The sequence below is a fragment of the Paralichthys olivaceus genome, chromosome 2 (assembly GCF_024713975.1).
Source record: "Paralichthys olivaceus isolate ysfri-2021 chromosome 2, ASM2471397v2, whole genome shotgun sequence".
In the NCBI taxonomy this organism is placed as follows: Eukaryota; Metazoa; Chordata; class Actinopteri; order Pleuronectiformes; family Paralichthyidae; genus Paralichthys; species Paralichthys olivaceus.
This window is the reverse complement of record NC_091094.1, coordinates 7,757,987-7,781,428: the sequence shown is the minus strand read 5'-3', so window position 1 is coordinate 7,781,428 and position 23,442 is coordinate 7,757,987. Positions and strand designations below refer to the sequence as shown.

The 23,442-nt window shown below is 40.6% G+C and overlaps 3 protein-coding genes across 6 annotated transcripts in view; 2 read left to right on the top strand and 1 right to left on the bottom strand.

The window, feature by feature from the left end:
• Positions 1 to 778: 778 nt before the first annotated feature.
• tbc1d20 (TBC1 domain family, member 20) lies at positions 779 to 7,802 on the top strand. Of its 2 annotated transcripts, none has more exons than XM_020096827.2 (8): positions 779 to 1,247; positions 1,546 to 1,731; positions 1,917 to 1,997; positions 2,845 to 3,031; positions 3,161 to 3,262; positions 4,000 to 4,141; positions 4,561 to 4,739; positions 5,426 to 7,802. In XM_020096827.2, the coding sequence occupies exons 1-8, from the start codon at positions 1,130 to 1,132 to the stop codon at positions 5,688 to 5,690; spliced, it is 1,260 nt and encodes a 419-aa protein (XP_019952386.1). In that variant the 5' UTR covers positions 779 to 1,129; the 3' UTR covers positions 5,691 to 7,802. The 2 variants fall into 2 exon arrangements, with proteins under 2 accessions (XP_019952386.1, XP_069390107.1); XM_069534006.1 differs by having other exon boundaries at positions 820 to 1,247; positions 1,540 to 1,731.
• A 325-nt stretch (positions 7,803 to 8,127) lies between these two features.
• Positions 8,128 to 15,971, bottom strand: rbck1 (RanBP-type and C3HC4-type zinc finger containing 1). Its single transcript, XM_020096825.2, has 13 exons — positions 15,821 to 15,971; positions 15,648 to 15,695; positions 14,814 to 14,958; positions 14,194 to 14,290; positions 13,627 to 13,825; positions 13,365 to 13,495; positions 13,000 to 13,173; positions 11,979 to 12,139; positions 11,761 to 11,857; positions 11,274 to 11,453; positions 11,074 to 11,172; positions 10,303 to 10,446; positions 8,128 to 9,826 (listed from the first exon to the last, which is right to left on the bottom strand). The coding sequence occupies exons 2-13, from the start codon at positions 15,685 to 15,687 to the stop codon at positions 9,746 to 9,748; spliced, it is 1,548 nt and encodes a 515-aa protein (XP_019952384.1). The 5' UTR covers positions 15,688 to 15,695; positions 15,821 to 15,971; the 3' UTR covers positions 8,128 to 9,745.
• Positions 15,972 to 16,990: 1,019 nt separating this feature from the next.
• necab3 (N-terminal EF-hand calcium binding protein 3) overlaps positions 16,991 to 23,442 on the top strand; it is a 32,088-nt gene continuing 25,636 nt past the window's right edge. Inside the window, exons 1-2 of one of the 3 annotated variants that reach the window (XM_069533955.1) lie at positions 16,991 to 17,226; positions 23,289 to 23,313. In XM_069533955.1, coding sequence (XP_069390056.1) covers positions 17,101 to 17,226; positions 23,289 to 23,313 — 151 coding nt within the window. In that variant the 5' untranslated portion in view covers positions 16,991 to 17,100. The remainder of the gene's footprint in view (positions 17,227 to 23,288; positions 23,314 to 23,442) is intronic. The other 2 variants (XM_069533950.1, XM_069533959.1) reach the window with 2 other exon arrangements.

Sequence of the window (23,442 nt, the reverse complement as noted above, 5' to 3'; positions counted from 1 at the left end):
CACCAACACAGGGGTGGAGTGCAACATCCACAGGAACACACAAGTGACACCCAAAGTGGACAGCAACAACAACAACTTAAAAATGATTCAGGTTTCCAAGACACACCTATGCATCCGAGAAGTGATCCAACAACTACCAGGACACAAAAGGTCACATAAACAAAGGGCATCAGAGACAAAAATACACAAACGCCAAGTGTTACACACCATGATCATGTGGCCCTATGGGCGAACAACACTCACTGACCAGCACTGACATGAATCAACAACAGGAAGCCTTTAAAACACAGACCACAGGATTTATAACATCAAACGATACTATACACACAATGTGTACTTGTATACTCTCTATACATCTTCCCCTGCACAGTCTACTATTTTATATATTACAGTTTATTGTATATGTTTTTACTTAGTGCCCTTGTACTTTCTACATGGTGGTATTTAGTTGTGGCTATTATTATCATTATTATTATGAGTAGTAGTTGTAGTAGTATATTTCTAGTTGTATCAGTAGTAGTAGTGCTACAATCACTTGTATACTTTGAACATCTTCTCCTGCACAGTCTATAACATATTATAACATGACTTTAACAATTTGTTTCTGCTGTGATTATATATATATATATATATATATATATATATATATATATATATATATATATATATATATATTTAATTAATTGTATATGTTTATACTTAGTGCTCGAGAACTTTCGACATTGTGATATTAAGTTTCGGTTATCCTGCTTCTGCTAGAGGAGCAGCGCCTCCTCCCCCTCCTCCTCCTCCTCCTCCTCTGAGTGATGAGTCAGTCTGTACCACTGTCTGAACCACGGTGTGAACAGGGAGGACCACTGAGGTGCTGACGCTTCTTCTGGGTCTCGGTGTAAACATGCCGCCGCCTCTTCTCTCTCGCCGTCCTGCCATCGCGTCCTGATCGTCCACAGTTTGTCACATGTCCGCTCGATGGCGGCCGCGTTGAAGGAGATGTTGTTCTCGGCAGCAGGGCGAAGTAACGTTAGCCCGGTGACCAGCTAACGCCGATTAGCTCGCTAACGCGCCGCGTTTGTATGACGCCGGCCTCGCTAATTGAACGGCTAGCTCCCGGTTGGCAGCCGCGGGGAGGATGAGTCGAGGTTCGCCAGAAGTAATGTCATCTAACGAGGACACCCCGAGGAGCGGAGGAATAAAGATGAGGACGTCCAGAAGTGCTGGTCCCTCCACACCAGTGAATGGACGACAAGGTAACGCTCAGTGTCGTGCAGCTAGCTTACCTGTGAGGCTATCGCATGGTTCATAGTGGCTAACAAAGCAGAACGGACAGTCTGCAGGTGGAGCTAAATGTAAACACACATTACTGCTGATGGAGCTAGCTAAGCTAACTATGTCCTCTAAAACGTCCTCAAACGTACCCACCCCGTACAACAAGAGCTGCAAGCTAAAAGTCAATATGCTAGCTCTTAGCTTGGTAAACAGTGTGTATGTGTGTGTGTGTGTGTGTGTGTGTGTGTGTGTGTGTGTGTGTGTGTGTGTCAGTGTCAGATTGGGACAGCAGGCGCAAGAGGAAGACTGCGGACATCACGCAGGCCCTGAACGTGAGTCCAGTGGATGTAGCAGCTCTGAGGAGGATGGCGATCAGTGAAGGAGGACTGCTGACGGATGAGATGCGATGTCAAGTGTGGCCTCGCCTGCTCAACGTGCCCCTGCAAGTCCTGGACCAGGAGCCAGGTGTCATGTTAGCTGCACATGCACACACAGAGTAGTATAGGCCACACGTCTGTATGCTCTCTATGCTATTGCACATTCATTTTCACCGATGCATTATTGTAAAACATGCAGAGCAAAAGCAGGTGCAAGCTTTCCCCACACACTGGACTCATCCAGCAGTTCTAATGTTGACATGTCCTGTGCAGAGACGGTGGAGCGAGAGAACAACAAGGACTACAATCAGGTCCTGCTGGATGTCCAGCGCTCACTGCGGAGGTTCCCACCAGGTGAATACTGGCAAACCACACAGTTTAACTTATGTACATTGTTGTTCAACTATAAATTCAGAGTGATATGAACACTCAGCACTCACAGCAGCTGTTGACTTTCAAACCAATGTGTTAAATGTGCTCTACTATCCAAGGATTTAGACTATTATGGAACAGGTGGAAGCAAATTTGCTCAGCTGTGGTTAGTTCCTATTGGGAATTGTAGGTTGTGTTGTTATAATGCAGTTTTTACACTGCGTTAACAGTCATTCCTACAGTGGCAGTGAGAGCTCAGTGCACTGCGAAAACACATGCAAATACAAAAAAAAACCATGCAAAACTACTTCTTTAATTTGCAGATACATGCGCAGCAAAAAGTCACAACATATGCAAATACAGAAACAAGCTGCAAATAGCGAAAACAACAATGGAATCGTTTCCAGGGAACCAAAAAAGTGGTGAACTGTAGTTCAATGCTTTGTGAAGTTCCACCACCACTGACGAGTAGCAGACTTCACAGTTTTGTTGTGTTTGAAAATAAACTGCAGAATTGTTTATTGTTGCTTTTGGAGGGAAAAAACTCAATGCAATGATATACAGTACCATATTTTTTAATAAGAGTTAACTTACAACTCATAAGATTTTGCATCAGTTTTCGTTTCATACCAAAATAATGGAATTGCATCACATATTTATGTAATTTTCCTTCATTTGATCCAGCATGATCGACTGGTTAGTTCATGCACCTTAAGTAGTCAGATTATCCTCTTTTTGCTTGAGGGGTGTTGTAAGTACCGTGGCATAACTATAACTAAATAAACGTATAAGTGCTTTTTTTAAATTTCATTTTGAATGGACACTACAGGTATGCCAGATGAGCAGAGGGAGGGTCTCCAGGAAGAACTGATTGACATCATCCTCAGAGTCCTGAAACGTAATCCCCAGCTGCACTACTACCAAGGATACCATGACATTGTTGTCACCTTTTTATTGGTCCTGGGAGAGCGCCGTGCGACTGCTCTTGTAGAAAAGCTCTCCACTCATCACCTCAGGTGCTTTTAATGTAAATATATAATTATGTAGCAGCTTTTATTACCTATTGTCTCCGTTCTTCTTCTTTGCTGTGTCCACCTGTCAGGATTTTAAAATATCCTTTCCCTCCCTCCATTCCTCTTTCTCAGGGACTTCATGGATCCCACCATGGACAACACAAAACATATTCTCAACTATTTGATGCCCATCATTGAGAGAGTCAACCCAGAGGTGCATGACTTCATGCAACAGTAAGGTTTTCTTCTGTTTAATTACAACAGGCTAAACCTATTTATTTTCAGTCTTCCATGAGCAGTTATTAAAATTCACCAGAACTTTATGTATGAACTTACTGCAGTTTATCAGACAAGGCAGTTTAAACTAAAACTCAATGTGGAGAGCGTGAAAAGGCTGCACAGCCAACAGAGTGTGGTCTGTGGTTTTGACATTTTGAAATGTTTCCAACAGCGTCTGTTTTCTTGAACGTTGATGTTGCATACTCATCAAAATGACTTCCAACCTACAGTATCGGCCTGATCACTTTACTTGAGTCGAAGCATATACCAGTGGGTTTTACCATAAGAAAGATAGTTCATTGTATTTTTAGCAAGGAAATCAAAAGCATTTATTACATCATAATGGGTTTTCATCAAGGGATTTTAATTAGATATAGTTAAATTGGTTTACAGGCATTTGCTTTGGCTGTGTCCTCTGCCCTTTATGATACACTTAGAGCAATTTTTCTTAAAACAACATGGAAGAAGATATTACAAGGTTCAAGTAAAACCTCAGTGTACTTACATCACGAGATGATTGTGGTGATTAAAGTAAAGGATGACTTCCTACTGGTTGTATTCTGATTGCTCCAGTTAAGTCCAGATCTCATAACATGACTTTAATTCCCCAAAATATGTGTTGATATTGTTCCTGTAGCAGAAGAAATCATCACCTCTTTTTGTGCTGATGTATCCCTGCCATGTTTCCTTAGGGCAGAAGTGGGTACAGTCTTCGCTCTCAGTTGGCTGATCACATGGTTCGGCCACGTCCTGTCGGACTTCCGCCACGTTGTCCGGTTGTACGACTTCTTCTTGGCCTGCCACCCGCTAATGCCCATCTACTTCGCTGCTGTGGTGAGTTCAATGTAATCAGCACTTCATTTACAGTACATGAGGATTCTGCTTAATCGATAGAACACTTAAGAATTACAAGGGCAGTTATATGAGCTTATCGAGGCCAACAGTTGTAATTCTAAGACTCTGCTCGGTTTTGTCACCGTGCAGAGGCCTGTGTAATTATGTACTTTATTAAATTATGACGGTTGTGTAAAGAAAAGTTTGTGTGTACCTAGACTATAACAATGCTGACACCTGTACTGCCCTTAGAAAGGTGATGATGGAAGGTTAATTGATGCCTGATCATTTATTGAGTCAACAAAAACCCTAATGTCAGATATAGTTAATAAAGTGGCCACTGATTTTATTTTTTTTCGTCATGGCCCCTTTGACTTGACTGAATGTGTCTGTATGTGTTATTTGCACTTTTGTTGCAGATTGTACTTTACAGAGAAGAGGAGGTGTTGGAGTGTGAATGCGACATGGCCATGGTTCATCATCTGCTGTCTCAGATTCCCCAGGATCTGCCCTATGAGACCCTCATCAGCCGAGCAGGAGACCTCTTCGTCCAGTTTCCTCCCTCTGAATTGGCCAAAGAAGCTGCCTCACATGACTGGTAAATAACTTCCCGTTACAGAACACTACTTGCCTCAGAGGGGGGAATATTTAATTTCTCTGCTTCTGCATTCACACACGTTCTGCTTTTTTAAACTGTAATATTTATATTTAAAGGAGGCATATTATGCTTTTCAGATGTTCACCTTCCTTCACCTTAAAAAGCCTAAAGTCGGTGGTAAAGGGAACTTCTCTCCGCCGCAAACACTGAAGCTCCTGACACACCTTGTCAGTAGCCAGACCAAATATTCTGGTGTATGGTGATGTCATGTGACACCTCATATTATGTCACATGACATCACAATGCCTCCCATTTGCATAATGCTTGCAGTTAGTCTGGTCAGGGAAAGTGAGACCGGAGGGCAACATTTCCTACACATTTGACAAATCACAACAGAGTGGGCCATCTGAGCAGACTGTGCTTTATTGGGAGGGGAACTTAAAGAGACAGGAGCCAAAACCAGTTGTTTCAGACAGAGGCTGAAAAGAGGAGCTGCAGCAATAGACAATTACTTAGAGAAGTGATGTGTTTTCCGAACATAGTTATCAACCTGAGTATGAGCGCAATATGTCTCCTTTTATTTTCTTCTACTTCTCAACAATTTCAATTACTCAATATTCTAATATTAACCTTTCATTTTCTCATTGGTCTCTCCTCTCTACGAATCTTTCTGTTTACCTCCTAAGCATGGCCACCTCTACCTTTAAGGACTTTGATCTTGCGTCCACTCAACAGCGGCCAGACTCAGTTCTCCGTCGCCGACGCAGACAAAAGCAGGCCGCCCTGGAGAGCTCAGCAGCCAGTTCAGTAGTAGCAGTGGCTCAGCCTTCAGCAGCACGGCGCTTTGTCCGACTGGCTGTCATGGGTCTGACGGTGGCTTTAGGGGCAGCAGCCCTTGCTGTGGTCAACACTGCGTTGGAGTGGGCCCCCAAGCTGGACCTGTTTCCTTGAATCGCTCTTCTTTAACCCCTGCACTCCAACGCATCATCCCTCCAGTGACTCTAGTTGGTGCAAACACTGCAGTTGATAACACTGTCTGGAGTGAACGCTCTAAACTGAACCAGTGAACGCTCCTCATTCGTCTTCTAGGATGCTACTCATCCCACTCCACATAGGGCTTCTCAGCTCCCAGCTGAGGTTCCTATGACTCCTGAAGAACATGCAGCAGTTTAGGTTACAGCTGCTATTGTTCTGAAAGGAAGAATCCATCCTGTTCTAATGAAGAGACATTATTTCTAAGGACTATTATTGATGGTGTCGTTGTTAAAGCTTATTTATATTTGGTATTAGGATAATCTGATATTGAGTAATCCTCTCAGAGATTTATGTTAAAAGCTTGATGGACTCACTACACTTGAAACTGCTGCCAATTAAGAGAGTTTAAGTGTGTGTACATGCGTGTGTGCGTGCGTGTGTGGTCGCAACCTGTTTGTTATCTATTTGATACTTGGACTGAGACCAAATAGAGGCTTGATAGAATCCTCTTTTTGATAATTTAGTGTTTCTTAATTTAGAGATATGTCAGAATATAGAGGTATATGATCATGTCACACAGGCACTTTTTAAGGTCACCATTTTTAATTTAGTTTTCACCCCTGACTACACATTTCAGCTTTAAATAATTGCTGGGTCAAAATATTCTTGTTTTATCAAAGTAAATATTCTGTAGCCTGCTTGAAACTTAATTTTCTATCTCAAAACTTAAAGCAACACTATGCAATGTTTTTATTTTAAAATATACTGCTTCATAAGTAGTTTGACTTACATGGAGAATGGTGCTGCTTTCATTTCCACCCCTCACCCCGAACGTCTGCTCTTGTTCTATGTAACTTCGGTGCAGGTACGATCTCCTGTGAGAAGTGTGTAACTGACTGATAGTCTCAGTTTAAATCCTCAGCATCAGGCCCAGCTAGATCAAGAGTAATTCTGAACTGTTTATTAGTTTGAAAGATTTCGAAGTCATCAAAAACCAGCGTTTATATCTCATATTTAGTGGGGAAACTTTTAAAATATGAAGAATTCCAAACAGAGTTTGGTATATTTGTAAAAGCAGCAGCAGCTCTTCTGGTTTAGGAAGCCATGGATCATGGGTAATATCAACTGATGAGTTGGGCTTCAGTTCAGTGAGGGGGGCTACACGGTCATAGCTCTGGTCAACACATTGATAGGGTTTGATTTTTCCTCTGCATGAAATCCAACAGAATGAATCACCATGCGTGGCTGCAGAGGGCGCTGTTGCTCAGTAAAAGTTACATATTGTTGCTTTAAATCTGATGAGTAGGCTCCTGATTGGTGTTCAGCTTTCACAGTCCAGCAAGTAAAAAAACCTCAACCATGAAATGGTTTAATAGAGCTTTCCACTTTTTGTACTTGTTCAGTTGTGCAACCTTAAAGATGTGTCTGTGTTTCATGTGCCCTGTATTTACAGGCGAATATTTTCTGCTCCGCCTATAGTAGGGTAGGTGATGAAATCTGTCGTCATAGTTCAGCAACACACTCACTCAATGCCTGTAAAAATTCAGAGCTGGTTTATGTAGTATTTGGGTGGACACAGTGGGCGATCCAGTTTGCACTGATTGCGTTAGTTTCGCAAAATCACTTAAATAAATAATTAGTTTGTTAGGCACTATGCTCCATCCTGCTGAAAGGTGGTCCTGTCAGAAAAAGCTTTTCAATAAATACTGTCCAACATTTCTGTTTCAAACCACGACTGATTTAACAAATAGGATTGTTAAAAGCGTAGAATGGACATGAGAGCTCATTCAAAACCTGGGCATCCCATTCCAATATTATGGTCCAGTAATTTATTGCCTTTTGTTATACCTACTAATAAAAATGAAGGTGAGCTGGAACATGACCAGGGAGGTTCTGAGCAGCCCGAGAGTGTAGCTGTTTAGCAGTATCGTAACACGACATGTATCTGCACTCAGTGGTTTTCATTTATTTTCATTGCACTAAATGATTCATCTGCCTTTTACATTTATTTTGTGATAATTAAATACTGATAAATCATACTAATGTAAAGTTGTACAAGAGAATGCTAATAAACTATAGTGAAAAGTATTTGTTTGGGCAGTTACACATCAATGTGTTGATTTATTTTCACCAAATAAACCGCACAAGTTTTGAAAGTTTTAAATCCTGCAGATGTTTTAAAACAAAAATACTAATAATTTGTGCCTGATATGTTTTATACCGTTTGCTTCTCCTTTTTGATTCAAAAGTTTAATTGACAAACACAAGATAAGTCTTATACTTCACTGGAAAGTCTGTTCGGGTTTCTATGTCACACTGAAGGAGCACAGAAAAGCTTTCCTCCTTCAGCAGGTGAAGGTGAAGACATGATTCTGCACAGTGAGCTTTGTAACAAAAATCAAAACACGCAACATTTGACAGGAGAGAAACTTTAAGGTATTTTCACACACCAGAGACACAGTATTTCTGAGATCAAGAAGATTCACCCGAACCTTCAAATAGTCCCACATGTAACCTGATTAAGTAAATACAATTACAACTGTTTCCTTGAAGTATTGTGACCATTTTAAGACACTTACATGTATTGCTTCCAAAAGCAATGAAGGTAAATTTGTATGATTATGACAAGAATAAGTATCTACTATATTGAATGTGTTGTTCAGAGTTCATTTCTGATTAATGCTGAGCCCTGCAAAATATCACAAAGACTGATGAAAGTTGTGCAGAGGCTGACAGAGCACGTTGGTTCTTGTCAGGCCTAGAGAGAAAAAACAATGTTCGTATTTGCCTGTTAAAAATGGCTGCTTGCATTTTGCTACATAAACAACAAGATGAACTTCCTCAAAGTTCAAGTTATTGATTTTACCTGATGACATAACTGAAGACAAATGAACCAAGTTTATTTCAGACACGTTTCAAGTAATGGTGAAACCTGCACATTCTGTAGATACCCCACAAAAAGAAAATATATTGTATATATTATACTACATATTATACAACTAATTTAAGGCTTCATTAATGGACAAAGAACTGAAAAACTACATCTTCCTTATTCATCCACCTTTCATGATTTAAACATGATACTTCAAACTCCTTGCACCAGAGCAGCTTGTTAACACATTAGATCACATTACACAACACATTGTAAACACATTTCCAACAATTAAAACAACATCCTTCACCTCAGCCTTATTAGACAACTGAAAGAAAAACCCTTGTTTAAAAACTTCCATTAAAGATAAAACATTCCTCTTGTCACTGGTTTAATTGACTAAATGAATTGTAGAAAAGAAATAATTAATGTAGGAACATTGTTAGATTGTTAAATTAATTGGAGATTAAATTGACCGTAGGCGTGAATGCTAGAGTGAGTGGTTGTTTGTCTCTGTACTTCAGCCCTGCGATGGACTGGCCACCTCTTCAGGGTGTAACTCGCCTCTCGGCCAATGTCAGCTGGCATCAGCTCCAGCTCCCCGCCATGACCCTCAAGAGGAAAAGCAGTATAGATAATGTATTGGTAAATATTGTTAGATGTAGTTAATTAGCTGTAGCCATAGGAAAAGACTCTTACACTTTATATACTGTATGTGAGGGAATATTCATACATTTCTCTGTGCATTATTGGAGTTGAAGCTAGACTTGAGTCAACAAATTATAACGGCTGTGGAAATAAGATAGAAATGTATATGAAGCATTGCTTCCTCACAAGAAGTTATTATTATAGCAGAGAATCCCAGTTTAGCTTGCTTTTGTTCTCACGAGGAAAGTTAATATCCTCAGCTGTAGAGATGCAGAAACAAAAGTTGGCACTTTGCATAACTTCCATACAAAACTTCTATCAGTGGTAGCCACACAAAGATGTGCTTCAGCAGCAGGAAAGCACCTGAGTAAAGTCCAGAAATCAGGTCTAAGAGTCAACGAAACAAATCAAAAGAATATTGGCCTGTATCCTGTGTTAAGCCAAAAGCCTGCGCATCAGCTGAGGTCTGCATCTCACACTCACACAAAGTATTTGTTCACTTGTGCTCGCCTCAGTGGCAATTATTGCAGTTGGGATGACAAGGCTGAAAATTGACCCGACATCTGCATCCACCTGATGTGTCACCATTGCCCTGTAAAGAGTACGGAAGAGACAAAGAGTCAGAAGTAGAGAACACATGACACTCAAGTGTGGCATCTTGGTCTTTTGAAACCACATGTAATTGTATTTAGAAGAGTGGGGGGTGGAGCCTGAGTGCGAGCTCAAGACACCTACACCTGCGACCTGCACCTATTGGATGGTAAAAGCTGTCAATCACACTGTATCCACGCCCCAATACATACTGAGGTTTATCCTTCATTTTATTCATTGAATACGACTTGAAACAAGCGACTTGGACCAAAAACCCAATTTCAGGAGCACATATGTGAATAATAACATGAACTATGGTCTAATACCATTTAGCTGCTGCAGTCTCGGGTCCTGGCTCCCAGTCACACTGTCATGTTTTACTGGTTGTTCAGGTTTAACACTGGTGTTTTTCCTGCTGTGACCCGTCTGTGTGGAAACTCTCCTCAACACTGAACCAACACTTGTGTGAATACTCACATTTGGTCCCCAGCGAGCTTGTTTGGTGACCCAGCAGATTTCTGTCTTGCACATCAAACAGCAGATCCAATCGCAGCCGTCCTTTTTCTGGACGACGATGTCGCACCTGGGGCATTTCATGGCCTCGCCATTCTGCAGGAGGCTCTATTGTGAAATACAATGAAACAGATGCAGTCACAGAGAAACACATTTAAAATAAACTACACAGATAAGCAACACTGGATAACACTTGTAGTACAAGAGAAAAATCGATACAAGCTACTTGAAAGTTATTTTAAAGTAGAGGAGAAAAAAGACCGACATTAAACAGTTATGAGTGGAGAACAGCCTGAGGTGCTGCTGGTGCAACTCACATGGATACTCATGTATGTGTCAGACTTGTTAAAAGACGTGTAAGAAACTGTCTTCAATGTGAGATAAAAAAGAATTTATAAAATGTGTTAAAGAAAACATCAGCCTTCCAGTTTAACAGTGATCACCATGTAATGATTGATACATTGATTGCACAAGGTTCATTCAGCCCCTCCCGACTCTTCCCTCTCTAACTCGCTCGTGCTGACACACACACACACACAGACATCGGACACATCAGGAAACTCAGACGATCCCTACAAACTCAACACTGTCCACATGTGATCGGATTCCTCAGGACGGATGTTGATCTGAACAGGATTTGTGAGCAGCAGGGAGCACAGGCCTGTTTGCTGCCCACTGTTATCACCTGTTAATGTCGACACAGTGAATTTACATTTAGCTCAAAGATGGACCTACCTCTAACATCTGCTTCGTTTGTTGAGCCGCCTGGTCGTTCTCTGCTCGGATGCGCAGGTCATCCTGGTAGTCCTTGCAATTCATGCCTTTATGGATGGCCTTCAAAATAAAACACAAAATTCCTTTATTTGTGGTGCTTCTACTATACAGTGCACATCAAAGCAAACCCTCCTCAGTTAATACAATGAACACAATGCTACCCTGCAGAGGATGCAGTTGGTTTCCTGGCAGAGCTCACACTGGAACTCGTTGACTTCGTCCTCGTAGACGCACCATCCTCGACAGTTGGGAGTCTGGCAGTGGAAGCTGTGCTCTGCGCAGCTTTCTGCGATGCTCAGACGCATCTCCAGAAAACGCTGGTGCTCCTCATCAGACAGCAGCTGCAACCAGGATCACATAGTTAACGATAACAGGAATAAGATGAGAGAGTGTGAGAGTGAACAGGATGTATTAACTTTACATTAACAGGAAATAAAAGTATGTGCTACTTATTAGAGATTATCTTTCCCCATCATCTAGTGTAATTTTCCACAATATCAAATGGTAATGTGCTGATTCAAATTGTAATAATTATCTACTGAAACAAGCGTAATGAAAATCTTGTTAGTAATATGTAATTGGATTATCAATAGTGTATCCTATTACTCCCCTTCAACTTTCAAAGTTTGAGTTTGTTTCTTGTCTCACCGCTCGGATTTCTCGGTCCGGTATTTTACTGTCACATTCTTCAGGACACGACACTTCTGCATCTTGACTGTTCACTATTGTCCCTTGTAGACACTCCCTGAACAAGGAAACACACACACACACACACACACATAAAAAAATACAAATGTGGAAGTGCATAAAACATATTTATCACAGTCATGTCATATGAAATGCAACAAAGCTGTTTCCTGTCCGACCTGCAGAAGGTGTGGTGACACTCTCTGAGCACGATGCCGTCTCCCGGCTCCAGGGTGGAGAAGCAGATGGGACAGTCTGTCTCTGTGGCATTGGGAATCAGGTTCTGATCTTCTGCCTCAATCAAGTCCAGATAGTTCCTCTCTCGCTCTTCCTGCTGAGTCTACCGAGTAGGAGCGAGAGGAAAATGCACAACATGAACTTGCATTACAAATTGTCAGTACTCACTATTATTAACATGTTTCCAGAGAATAAAAAGTGATGCAGCTGATGACTGTTCAATAAAACTCCAGTCTGGTGGTGTGATACTTCATCTATTGGTTCTGCATAAAGAAAAAAAAACTGTAGATTATCTGATCAACATCCTTTTCTACACAAGAGAGTATTTCGGTAAACATTACTTGACCGATATTGATTTTTGGGGGACTGATGCCGATACTGACATACTGACCCACATAGATGTATATAAATCTGTAAATGATTCTTAAGATGTCATTATCAAACCCTTATGGTGAAGAAATGTAATGGAGGCTTGAAGTTTAACTATAAATGACTTTTACATTAAAAAAACAGAAATAAAATCTAAAATATAGAACTTGAGAAAATAAATAAGTAAATCAGCAGAAGTTCACATGTTTTCTGCCAAGTTTATTCTGTGAAACAGGTTTTCAGAATCGGCATTTTAACATAAGTGCATAAACACGTAAGCGCTGATATCTATCTATCTATCTATCTATCTATCTATCTATCTATCTATCTATCTTTAATCAGTACACCAATACATGTCAAGGCTCTAATAACTATCCAGTGCATTTAGATTACTAGAGAAAACTCTGATGGCCTCCAACTTCCAATCTGGAAGTAGGAAAGTAAAGTAAACACCTCCTGACTTTCAAGCTCTAGAAATACTAACTGTATGACTCCAGCGTCACTGTGATGCAGGTCAACTTGGGTCAAACTTAGATACACATTTTGTCACCAGGAAATCTGGCTGCCTGAATTTGAATGGAGTAGCACTGTTACCTGCTCATACTGCAAAATGGCCAGCTGTTCCTTCTGAATCCGTAGAACCTCCTGCTGGTCTGGCTGGTAGATGGCAGGCACCTCATAATCCTCTGGCTGTTCCCCTCCACACATCTCACAGCCGGGACGAGTTGGTTTGTTCACGTACGTGCACTGAGTGCAGGCCCAGCCCAACTACACACACAACCACAGATTATACTTATATTGTTCTTTAGCCAAATAACAAAGTGTTCCACAAAGCGCCAAATAAATCAGTGAAATCATCCATTTTTGTAACTATTTCAAAGACAATTTACAAATTAAAATGTGCAGCTGCTGGACACACACTAGGTGGACATGCAGGCAGACAGAGTGTGTATTCTGACCGGAGGTTTAGGAGCCACAGGAGGAGGAGCAGTGTGCCTGGGCTGTGGAGGAGGAGCCGTCTTCTCACCATCACCTCCTCCCTGCAGCCCCCTGGGAAAATGTGGCATCAACACCACTGAATCCACGATGCCTACAAATAGATGATCCTTATTGTAAGCATCTGTTTCACTGGTCAGTTCGACTGTTAATTCCACTGGAGAAACGTTTGTGTCTTTTATATTTGATATTTATTGTCCATGTCTGTGTGTGTGTGTTGCTGACCGTCTATGCGTTGCTGCTCTTGGTCCAGTTTGTGTTGATGGCGTGTGAGGTGAGCAGCTTGGGCGGAGAGGATGAACAGGAAAGCCTGGTCCCCACTCTTACGAATGCCGTGGCTGTACAACGTCTCCCTGTCCCGAGCCAGCCGCTTGCCGATCACCCAGCGCTGCAGCGTGGGCGCGAACCCGAACTCAGTGTTGATCTGAAATTCGGAACGCATCGTTCATTGCAGCCATGATGTTTGTTTGGTGGAAAAATTGATTCTCACTTGTGACTGATGATAAAAGACAGTGTGTGAGCTGTATTGTCATGTACATGCATTTCAAAAAAAGAATTGCATAAGAAATATAAAAGTAGCAACAGATATAATGTAAACTTGTGTTTACTATGATACTTGTTTCATAACAACATAAGGAAACTAGTAAAATATCTGAATTAACACATCAGGGCTCAGTTTAAACTTTATATCATTGACAATGTTTTAAAGTGTAGTTGTGCAATCAATAGTATTTTTTAATAAAAATGGTTAGTAAAATATTGAACTCATCAAAATTGCTGTTGCATCAGTACCTGGTCTTTGAGTTGTGCAATTGTCATATCAGCAGAGACCACAGTGGTCATTGGGATGTAAGTTTCTGACTGAGCATCCTCGACTCCGACTCTCAACCTGAAGAACAGAACATCTCAGTTTTAGTTTTTCTTTATTGGATCATATGTCTAAAAGGTTGGTACATGCACATACACACACCTTGTTATCACCTCCACCAAGGAGGTTATTTTCACTCCAGTTTGTTTGTTGGTTGGTTTGTAAGCAGTTAGATTTTGGTGCAGATCGAGATCTGGGGGCGGATCAAGGATTTTGTTTTCTACTTTCTTTAAAATAGTGTTTTTCTCTATTTTGCCAGGAAATAATTAATTTATCTTGATGAAACAAAGCAGGCACATTCAGAGTACTGGTATCTATGAGTGTTTTTATTTGATGCAGCCAGGATCGGACTTAAAGAGACTGTTGTATGTGCTCTACTAAGAGCTACTCCAATTCATATCTCCTGCCATGGTTGACCTTGATTCCTCTCATCTATTAAACATTAGCACATCTCTTCAAAAGAGGGAAACTAACCAAACAAGCAATAAGGTTTTCAGTTTTGGAAACATCTGACTAGAGTACCCTACACACAGTTGTGTCCCACCTTATGGAGTCCTGCGGGTAGGCTGGTTTATTGACACTGACAGACACAGGAACAGACAGTTGCGACAACCTCTGGCACAGTTCAACCGCTTCCTGACTGTTTCCGCTGCTGAGGGCGTCGCTCAGAGAGAGGGCGAGTTCCTCCGCTGCAGAGGAAGCAAGGAACGTCATTAATGATCAGCACAGGATCTAGTGGTGAGGCTGCAGATAACAACCAACTGAGGTTGAGGAGGAAACCAACACTTTCCACCACAACTCTCCCTTTTCAAGCATGTAGGAAAAACTACCATGTGCTTTGAGTGATGTCAAAGAAAAAGAAAAATGCAAAGGCTCTTTTTTGACCATTTTGGGCTACTGTAGAAACATGATGGTGCTGGACTCTGTGGAGGAGGACCCACTCATTTCACAGATTTCTAACAACATATTCAAGCTAATATTCAAGAAAAACACAACTATTACTTTCAGACAAATTATACACAAATGAAAACATAGCTGATTATTATTAGGAATATTATATTTATCAACTGATTTCCCTAAATCCTTCACACTGGTCCTTTAAAAGTAAAAGTAAATCTTCTTTAATAGTTGACACCAATGTCCTCACTTCTATGTGATACTTGTCACACCTACTGTCATACTGACCTATCTATAGTGGTATCTCCATCTTCCTCACACATATACATTATGTTCCTTGTAGACACTTTATTTTGAATGTACTTTGTACTCGCGATTAGAGAGAACAGTTCGTTTATGACGGATCAAAACAACAGACGACTTTCAGTGTAGCCTCATTCATCACAGACATGTTTTCCCTGAGATCAGATATGTAGCTCACCCTCTTTCAAATTGACTTTCGGTGCAACTTCAGAGGCCATGATCACACCTGAAAACACAGGTAACACAAGACGTTATGTCACAGACAACACGAGAGCTGTTTGTGTCAAGACAAGTTTTACAGCCGAGCTGTCTGTGAGCGTCCTCAGATGTTCACACCCAACACACGCTCACCTGCAGAGAAGTTTAAGAGCCCAGATTCAGGATCAGTCTCAAGCCACAGACTAAACTTCGTGGTTCGTCCTCCGTGCAGTTTCCACTCCTGAGAGTCTGACAGGGAGAAACGAAAGCGAAACCGACTCGTCTTCAGGAAGAGCAACTTTAGAAAGGATCGCTCCTGGATCACTTAGCTCCGCCCCCCTCTCATGTTGAAAAAAAGTTACATTTAAAAGAAAAAACATAAATTAATTTAATTTCAACTCTTTAATTACCTGCACTGTTATTTCATTAGTTTATTTTGAGGCAGATGACGTCCATAACGAAATAACACATCGTACAGAGTACAAGAGCAATAAGTAATACATACAATTAAATTAATACAAAATTAAAATTAAATCAAGAAATATATATGTATAAAATTATATGTTTGTGTACAATATGAGATTATGTACAATATCTGTACAATAAAGAGGAGGATAGGCAAAGTTTAAAATTGGTAATATTTCTTATTGTTATTCATATTATGCCTATTATCATTAATAATAATAATAAATAACACAATGAAGATTTTAGGAAAGCAATGAGTAAAAAAATACAATAAAATGAAAAGTAAAAAGACTGTGTATGCACATGAATATATATATATATATGCAGTATGTCAGAGATTGTTCAGAAGAATATGTACAAAATATACAAGCATACAAAATAATAATAATATTAATAATAATAACAGTAATAATAATAGATATTTAATTAACTATAATCATGATTAAATATTGTTTGTAAACGGCCAATATTGTGAAACAGTGACTTCCAGGATCCAGCAGGGGGCAGCGTCTGTCTAAAGTTAGTGTAGTGACGTTCAAAGCGAAGTTTGCTCTCACGTGAAGGCATCACTGTTAATAACAAGCAGGTTTAACATTCAACTTTACCTCGAGAACATTTTTAATTGTAAAGATCTTTTTGATGAACACAAGTTGGCTGACTGTGCATTTGACTTCACTTCTAGTTTAGCTGACACAGTTGATGAAATCTAGGATCTCGTTGCACAAACGAGAGAAAAGAGTCAGGAGAACATCTGTACGATCCAGATGAGCAGATAAACGAGCCAATCAGAGCGGCTCCAGCAGGAGGGGGAGGGGCTGGAGCTCTCCTCAGCATCCCCCCCACCCCTCTCTCTCTTTCTCTCTCTCTCTCTCTCTCTCTCAGCAGTGACTTCCCATCTCTTGCACACCTTCACTCTCCTCTCCTTCCTCCTCTCTCCACGACCGAGGTGTGTCCCTCCGCGGTGAAAGATGCTGTCCTGTACGGAGATGATCACCATGTGCCTGCAGTCCGCCAAACACAAGCACCTCCGGGCTCAGCAGCAGCAGCAGCAGCAGCAGCACAGCGACGGACAGGGACTGACCATCTTTCATGATGTGAGTGCATCTCCTCCGTTACTCAGGCAGCCACATGATAGGTGATAACTCTGCTTTTAATATACGTGCAATTAGTCTTAAAACCATTATCAGAGAGGTGATAGTCCAAAGACGTTCAAGCTGCATGAACTCTTGTGTCGTGTGTGTGTGTGTGTGTGTGTGTGTGTGTGTGTGTGTGTGTCATGTTGTGGGGATCTAAATCTGTTTACAAAGTCATATTATGGGGACTTATCTTATGTGGAGTAAGTCCTTAAAATGTGAATCATTCAGATTTAAGGTGAGTTCAAAGGTTTAGGTTTATGTTCAAGTTAGGTTTAGGTTTAAGTTAGGTTAAAGTAAAAATGCTCCAGACAAGCGTTACAAGGGGCACAGGCACGCAGGGAAGTAGGTTTAGGTCAGGATCAGGGTGAGGTTTAAGATCAGGGTTAGGATCTGGCCCAGATAAGTCCTAACTATGGTTAAAGTTAAAATAAGTAACTCAGACTTTATTGTAAGTCAATGTAATGTCCTCTGAAGTTATGGAGACACAGCTCTGTGTTTGTTTTCATTCTTGTTTTCTCTGTAGGATTCTGTTAACACTGACCTTGTCAGGACCACTTGTCCTCATGGGGCCTGGAGTCCGCTCCTAATGAGGCAACACGTCATATCTGAGGTCCTGGTTGAGTTCAGTGGTAAATTGTTAATTGTGGTTAGGTTAGGGTTAGGCTGTCCACAGTAAATGTTAGTCACTGCAAAGTCCTAATAAGCTGTGGAAAAATGTGTGTGTGTGTGTGTGTTTGTGTGCATTAGGCTGCAGCTGCTGCCTCTGCATGATAAATTAAGCTCTCAGTCAGACAGTTCCAGAGGCTGCTGGGGGGGTTCTCCTCTCATTGTTGCACACACACAAACACTTCTGATCTTCGAAAGCTTTATGTAAAACAGAAATACAAAAAAAAACCTGGTCTTGTATCATAATATTAAACTTCATAACTTTAGGATTGAATCCTGTGATCAGTTTTTGATTCGTGCCATTCACTTGCATAATGCATTTCCACGTATATGCATTTCTCTCTATAGTTGTAAGGACACTCATTGTCATAATACATTCCCTAGCCCCTTAGCTGCACCTTAACTATCACAACCAAACACCTAACCCTACCAAGCTTTTAAAAAAGCCAAAATGTCCAAACAATGATGTTATTGAATCAAAATTGTCCCTCAGTGACATGCGCACGCACACACACCCCCCCATGTGGATCTTAAACCAATAACACCCGCTGCCTGAATAACCTGCGGCACTGCAGTAGAGACTCTCCATCGATAAGTAATTATCCATCCCTCACACACTGTCCTGGGTTAGTAGGCCAACCATGTGTCCAAATCTGAGCCCTTATTTTCTGACAGCTCGTCTAAACAAGGACGCACCATACCCACATTTTGCAGAACTGTCATTGTGTTGGTGCACACGCTGTCCCCGAACAGAGCACAGCAGCAGAGAGCACCTCCCCCATTTAATTTCGAGATGTCGGAGCAGAAACAGACGAACAGGTGCGCTCTGCGTGATTGTTCACATAATTATGTTTGAAACGTCTAAAACAGCCTGTGTGCAAGGGAAATAATGGTGTTGGGAAATATTAAATACTCTGAATCAAAACCAAGACAGCCTGTTTTTTGTCTTTCTGTTCTGGTTTGGGGGAGGCAAGACATTGTCCAGACATTGAAAGTCTTATTTTCTGTGGGTTGTCCAATTATTCCACTGGAACAGCTGAGAGATTTTAATTTAAAAATTCTAAGTGTTGGCTTAAAGCAGGTTGAGATCTGTCTCATACTCTGTTCAGCCAACGTGTGGGAAACAAACGCCACAGCAAAGTAAAGCAGTCATCTTGAAAAAAGCATAAATCTCTCAATTTGTCATTGATTTTCAGAGATAATACCAGTGGATGGGCTTTATTATGGAGAGTTACACATTTAAGATCAATACAGGAGATACAAATACACAAACAAGTAGAGCCAGAGCAATTCATCAGTCTGCCAATACAAAAAAAATGGTATTTGTATTGATTTGTATGTTTGCAGATATGAAAACTGTTATTTTATAGACTAAACAATGAGGAAAATATGTGCCTTTAGATTTATTTTCTTAATTTAAGTTGGTTGTATTTGTATTGTGTTCTTTATTTCTAATAAAGTTTATGCTTAAGCTGTAAAACATCAAATGTCAATTAGATTTTTGTCATAACAGTAAAAGACTTCTCAGGAATCATTGCCATTTAAAAACATGTATTGGCTGATGAGATAAAATGAGATGTACCTTTCTCCTCCATAAAAGAAATGAGGCAGTATAAGAGCAAACTGTGTGAAGAATGAAAATAGAAATACTATTCACAAGGATGTTTTTTTCTAAACATGCAATATAAAGAAAAATATCATGTAACATCTGTATCCGCACTGGCCCCAAAAATCTACATCTGCCAGGCTTTACACATCTGTTTTGGAATTACTCAATGGAATCATGATGTTAATTAAGGTAAAATAATGTAAAATCTGAAAGAATAAGACCAATTTACTTCTAAACCATACTGCCCAGTGTGCGTGCAACAGAAAGACGCTCCTCTGTGGTGGGAAAATCAGATTGAAATTACTGATATCTTTTCACATGGCGATGAGCCGGTGTATAATAGAGATGTAGAGGTTGTAACAACTCAGATTCACAGATGTAGAAACGAGGAAGTGACTGAAAAAATGTCCTGTTCAAAGAGCAGCTGACAGTTAATGATGCTGGGAGGATAGTCAGCGTCCGTCCACATTGACGGCTGCTTTTTTTTAAATCATCTTTGTTGTTTGTAACCAGTGGTTCTGTATTTCTCAGCTCTCACATTTCTGTCCTCCCTCTCCCATGGGGTTTAAGGATATAGAAATGAAAAAAGAATGTAAAATGTACATCCAGCACAAAAGAAAAACAAAAAGAGAGAGAGAGAGCCCACTGTCTTAACACCTGCCGCCATGATATGAGAACGGCAGCGCTCTGGGAAGCAGCTCTGACCTTTTCTGGGATCGCTGTAAATGATGCATTATCGTCTCTTGACACCGCAGGGCTCAGAGAAACGGCCCAAACAAGTTTAGCAGCACTGTACTTGCTCCTTGTTGCAGGGAGCAGGAGGGACAACGTGCTGCTCGGATGAGTTACACCGCGCCACAGGGGATGAAGAAAAGACTGCTGACTGTGAAGGAGATTCACAGAACACTGTATGCAAGATTAAAGTAGATAGAATATTAATTTCAGATTACTGTATTAAAAGAGGGGAGTTCAGAAGCTCCTGCCATCATGCGTTTAAAAACAGCAATTTCACCTGATCCAGATAACAGATTGGCAGCTCTACAGTCACCTTCGAGTCTTGACAGGTGATAAACAGGAACGATTGCGATGAGAACTGGTTTGAAACGACCGTTCGAGGCTGCAAAGAGACGGATGTTGGCAGATTTCGAGTTTGTTGACCTTTGGAAATGAAAGAGAGGGTCGTGCTCTGCTGTTATCAATAACCTGTAGGTCAAAAATGATGAGTAAGTCAAGTCTGACCTCTGCTTAATGTGAAGCAACGTATGGGAGGAGTTGAATCGATACGATATACAGATGTTTTGTTTTTTTGGCATTTCTTAGCTCAGTGTCTTTGTTGAATCTACGATGAAATCAGATTTGGCGGAAATAGAATATGAAAATAGATTATTAACATAGGATGGGGCAGTGTGGCTTGTGACATGCAGATTATTTTGATTAATTTTATTTCACACACAGACACATAGCAGATGTCCATCATGGCAACACCATTCATAGAAACACTTCCTATTTGTCTGAAGATTGTGTCGATTGCTTAACAGTACTCTGAAATAGCTTATAGCAATATATAAAAAAATAACACCAAGTCAAGTAAATCATTTAAATTTATATATAAATCACACACATAATAAAGCAAATACAGTTTCATCTTATAAAGAATATTGACTATAGAATATCTATCGCAGATAAACCAGGTAGGATGCAAACATTCATGTTCAGAATATGCACAGAGACGTTCCAGTTTCTGATTCAGTTCTCTTCACGCTACCTGAGCCTTCTGTTGAATCACATCTGTGCTCAGCAGACTTGAGAGAAATCTTTTCTTCTTTCCATCCTTTCATCTTGACATTGATTTATAAAGGAGCAGCTTCTCCTCTGTGTTGTCCAATTATCTCAACCTCCTACTGTACACCAAAACAACTATGATTGTTAAAATAGTCACAGCTCCTGTTCTCAAGGCAGCTGACCATAACCCTGAGATAACCTGGTCCACCACGAGCCATATTCTGGCCTCGCTCGTCTGAGGCAAACGTCTCTCCAGTGTTTGTCGCTCACTGGCACAGTCGTCACTCCGTCTCTGATCTGAGCTGATCTGTGTGAGTTGATTATCTTCTGCTTCAGACTCTCTCTCTCGAGCAGTCGTGAAAATTTGAACCAATGTTAAAAATAGGCTTTTTATTTATCTGAGATGATGACTGCGACAGTCCCTGCCAGCTCGTGACCACTCACACACTCAGCAGTCAACAACCATCACACTGTCAATTCCTCCTCGGTGAGAGAAAACAGAATGTGGAAAGCGTGTTTGGGCTACATGCAAGTCTCATTCCTCCTTTCATTCTTTTCATATTTTCCAGCCGTGCAGATTTTGTATGTGTCTTATGCTGTGTATAACAACATTTTTTGCTAGTTAACCTGAAAGAGTATTTGATTTGTATTATGTGAAATGAATGTTTGTTTAGGTTTTTGTGTTTTTATGTTATTTCAGTTTTTATCAAGTGTTGATTTATCTCTTATTCATTCAGAAACATCCTCATCATAGCTGCTACTCAACAACTCACTTTGGTATCGTTGTCAGAGCCTCTCTTGTGAATCATAAACCATCTCATACTTCACCAGGACTCCCATAAGGAATAGAGTGAAAGGAATGAAAACTAATAGTGGTGCAGCAGAAGACCAAACAACACATTGACTATGTTTACATGGACACCAGTATTGCTCCTATTAATCTTATTCTGAATAAAACATCATGGTATGGTATTTACATGAGCTGCTAACAGAATAATCCGTCCATATTCCTATTTACATGTTCAGAACATAATCCAATTATGATGTTAGATCATTACATCCACTGTGCTATTCTGTCCAACGTTATTCCACCAGTTTAAAACCCAAACCTGAAATAGTTTCACCGCTGTATGACAGTTCTGTGACTGAGGTTTAATGAGTAACACTCATAATGTCTCAGTGTGATTTGAATGGGGCATTAAATAATCCATCATGCACAATAACATGGCCCTGGAAATGTGATTCTGTCAGACTTTAGCTTATTAATAGAAGCTGCTCTTCCTCCTATGGTTGAGTTTGAAAAAAATGTTTTGTTCATCCACACCACACACAGCAAATTGTCTGTCAACGGCTCTGGTACTTTGTCCACTCATCTGTCAGGTTCGTTAGAAACGTTCATTGGACTCGAGGATGAGCTCATTATATTTTGTTACTGTGGCAGTGACAAAAGATGTTTTTGACCATAACTCAAAAATGAATGCACGGATTAAATAATGAAGCATTTTCATATCCAGAGAGTCAAAGGTCAGCATCACTGTGACAGGGAGATTGAGACCATATTTCCTGCGATGTGATTGGCTGGTGGAAGCGTACAAACGTGCGGCCGTACAGATTTCCTTTGAGCGATTCTCCTGACTCAAGTTCCTGACTATCAATTATACTAATCGTCTCTTTGCAACTCAGCAGCCCCACACTGCATCTGAATTTACTGTTTTACCTCAGAAGTGACAACCCGTTTTTGACACATTACAACCAAATGGCGTTCAACGTCCTCGTTCATATGACGACTCAGTTCAGTGCAGCAGAACCAAAATAAATCTTTCACAGCAGACATCACATTCCTGCTGTGCTTTTCACAATCTGCCATGATGGGTTTTAATCTTCACCTGTTTATTGAAAGAATCCCGTCAGTGATTCGAACTAACAACCATGTCTTCCCTGCTCTTTTTTTTCTCCCCCACAGATTTTCCGCCGAGCAGACAAAAACGGTGAGTAAACAGAAGATAACACGTTCTGTGATGAATAATTAGTCACATCGCATGCTTGTTGGTTCCCCACATTCTTTGACTCGTTATTATGTCTGAGACACTGTGGGCGGAGGAATACAGGATTTTTTT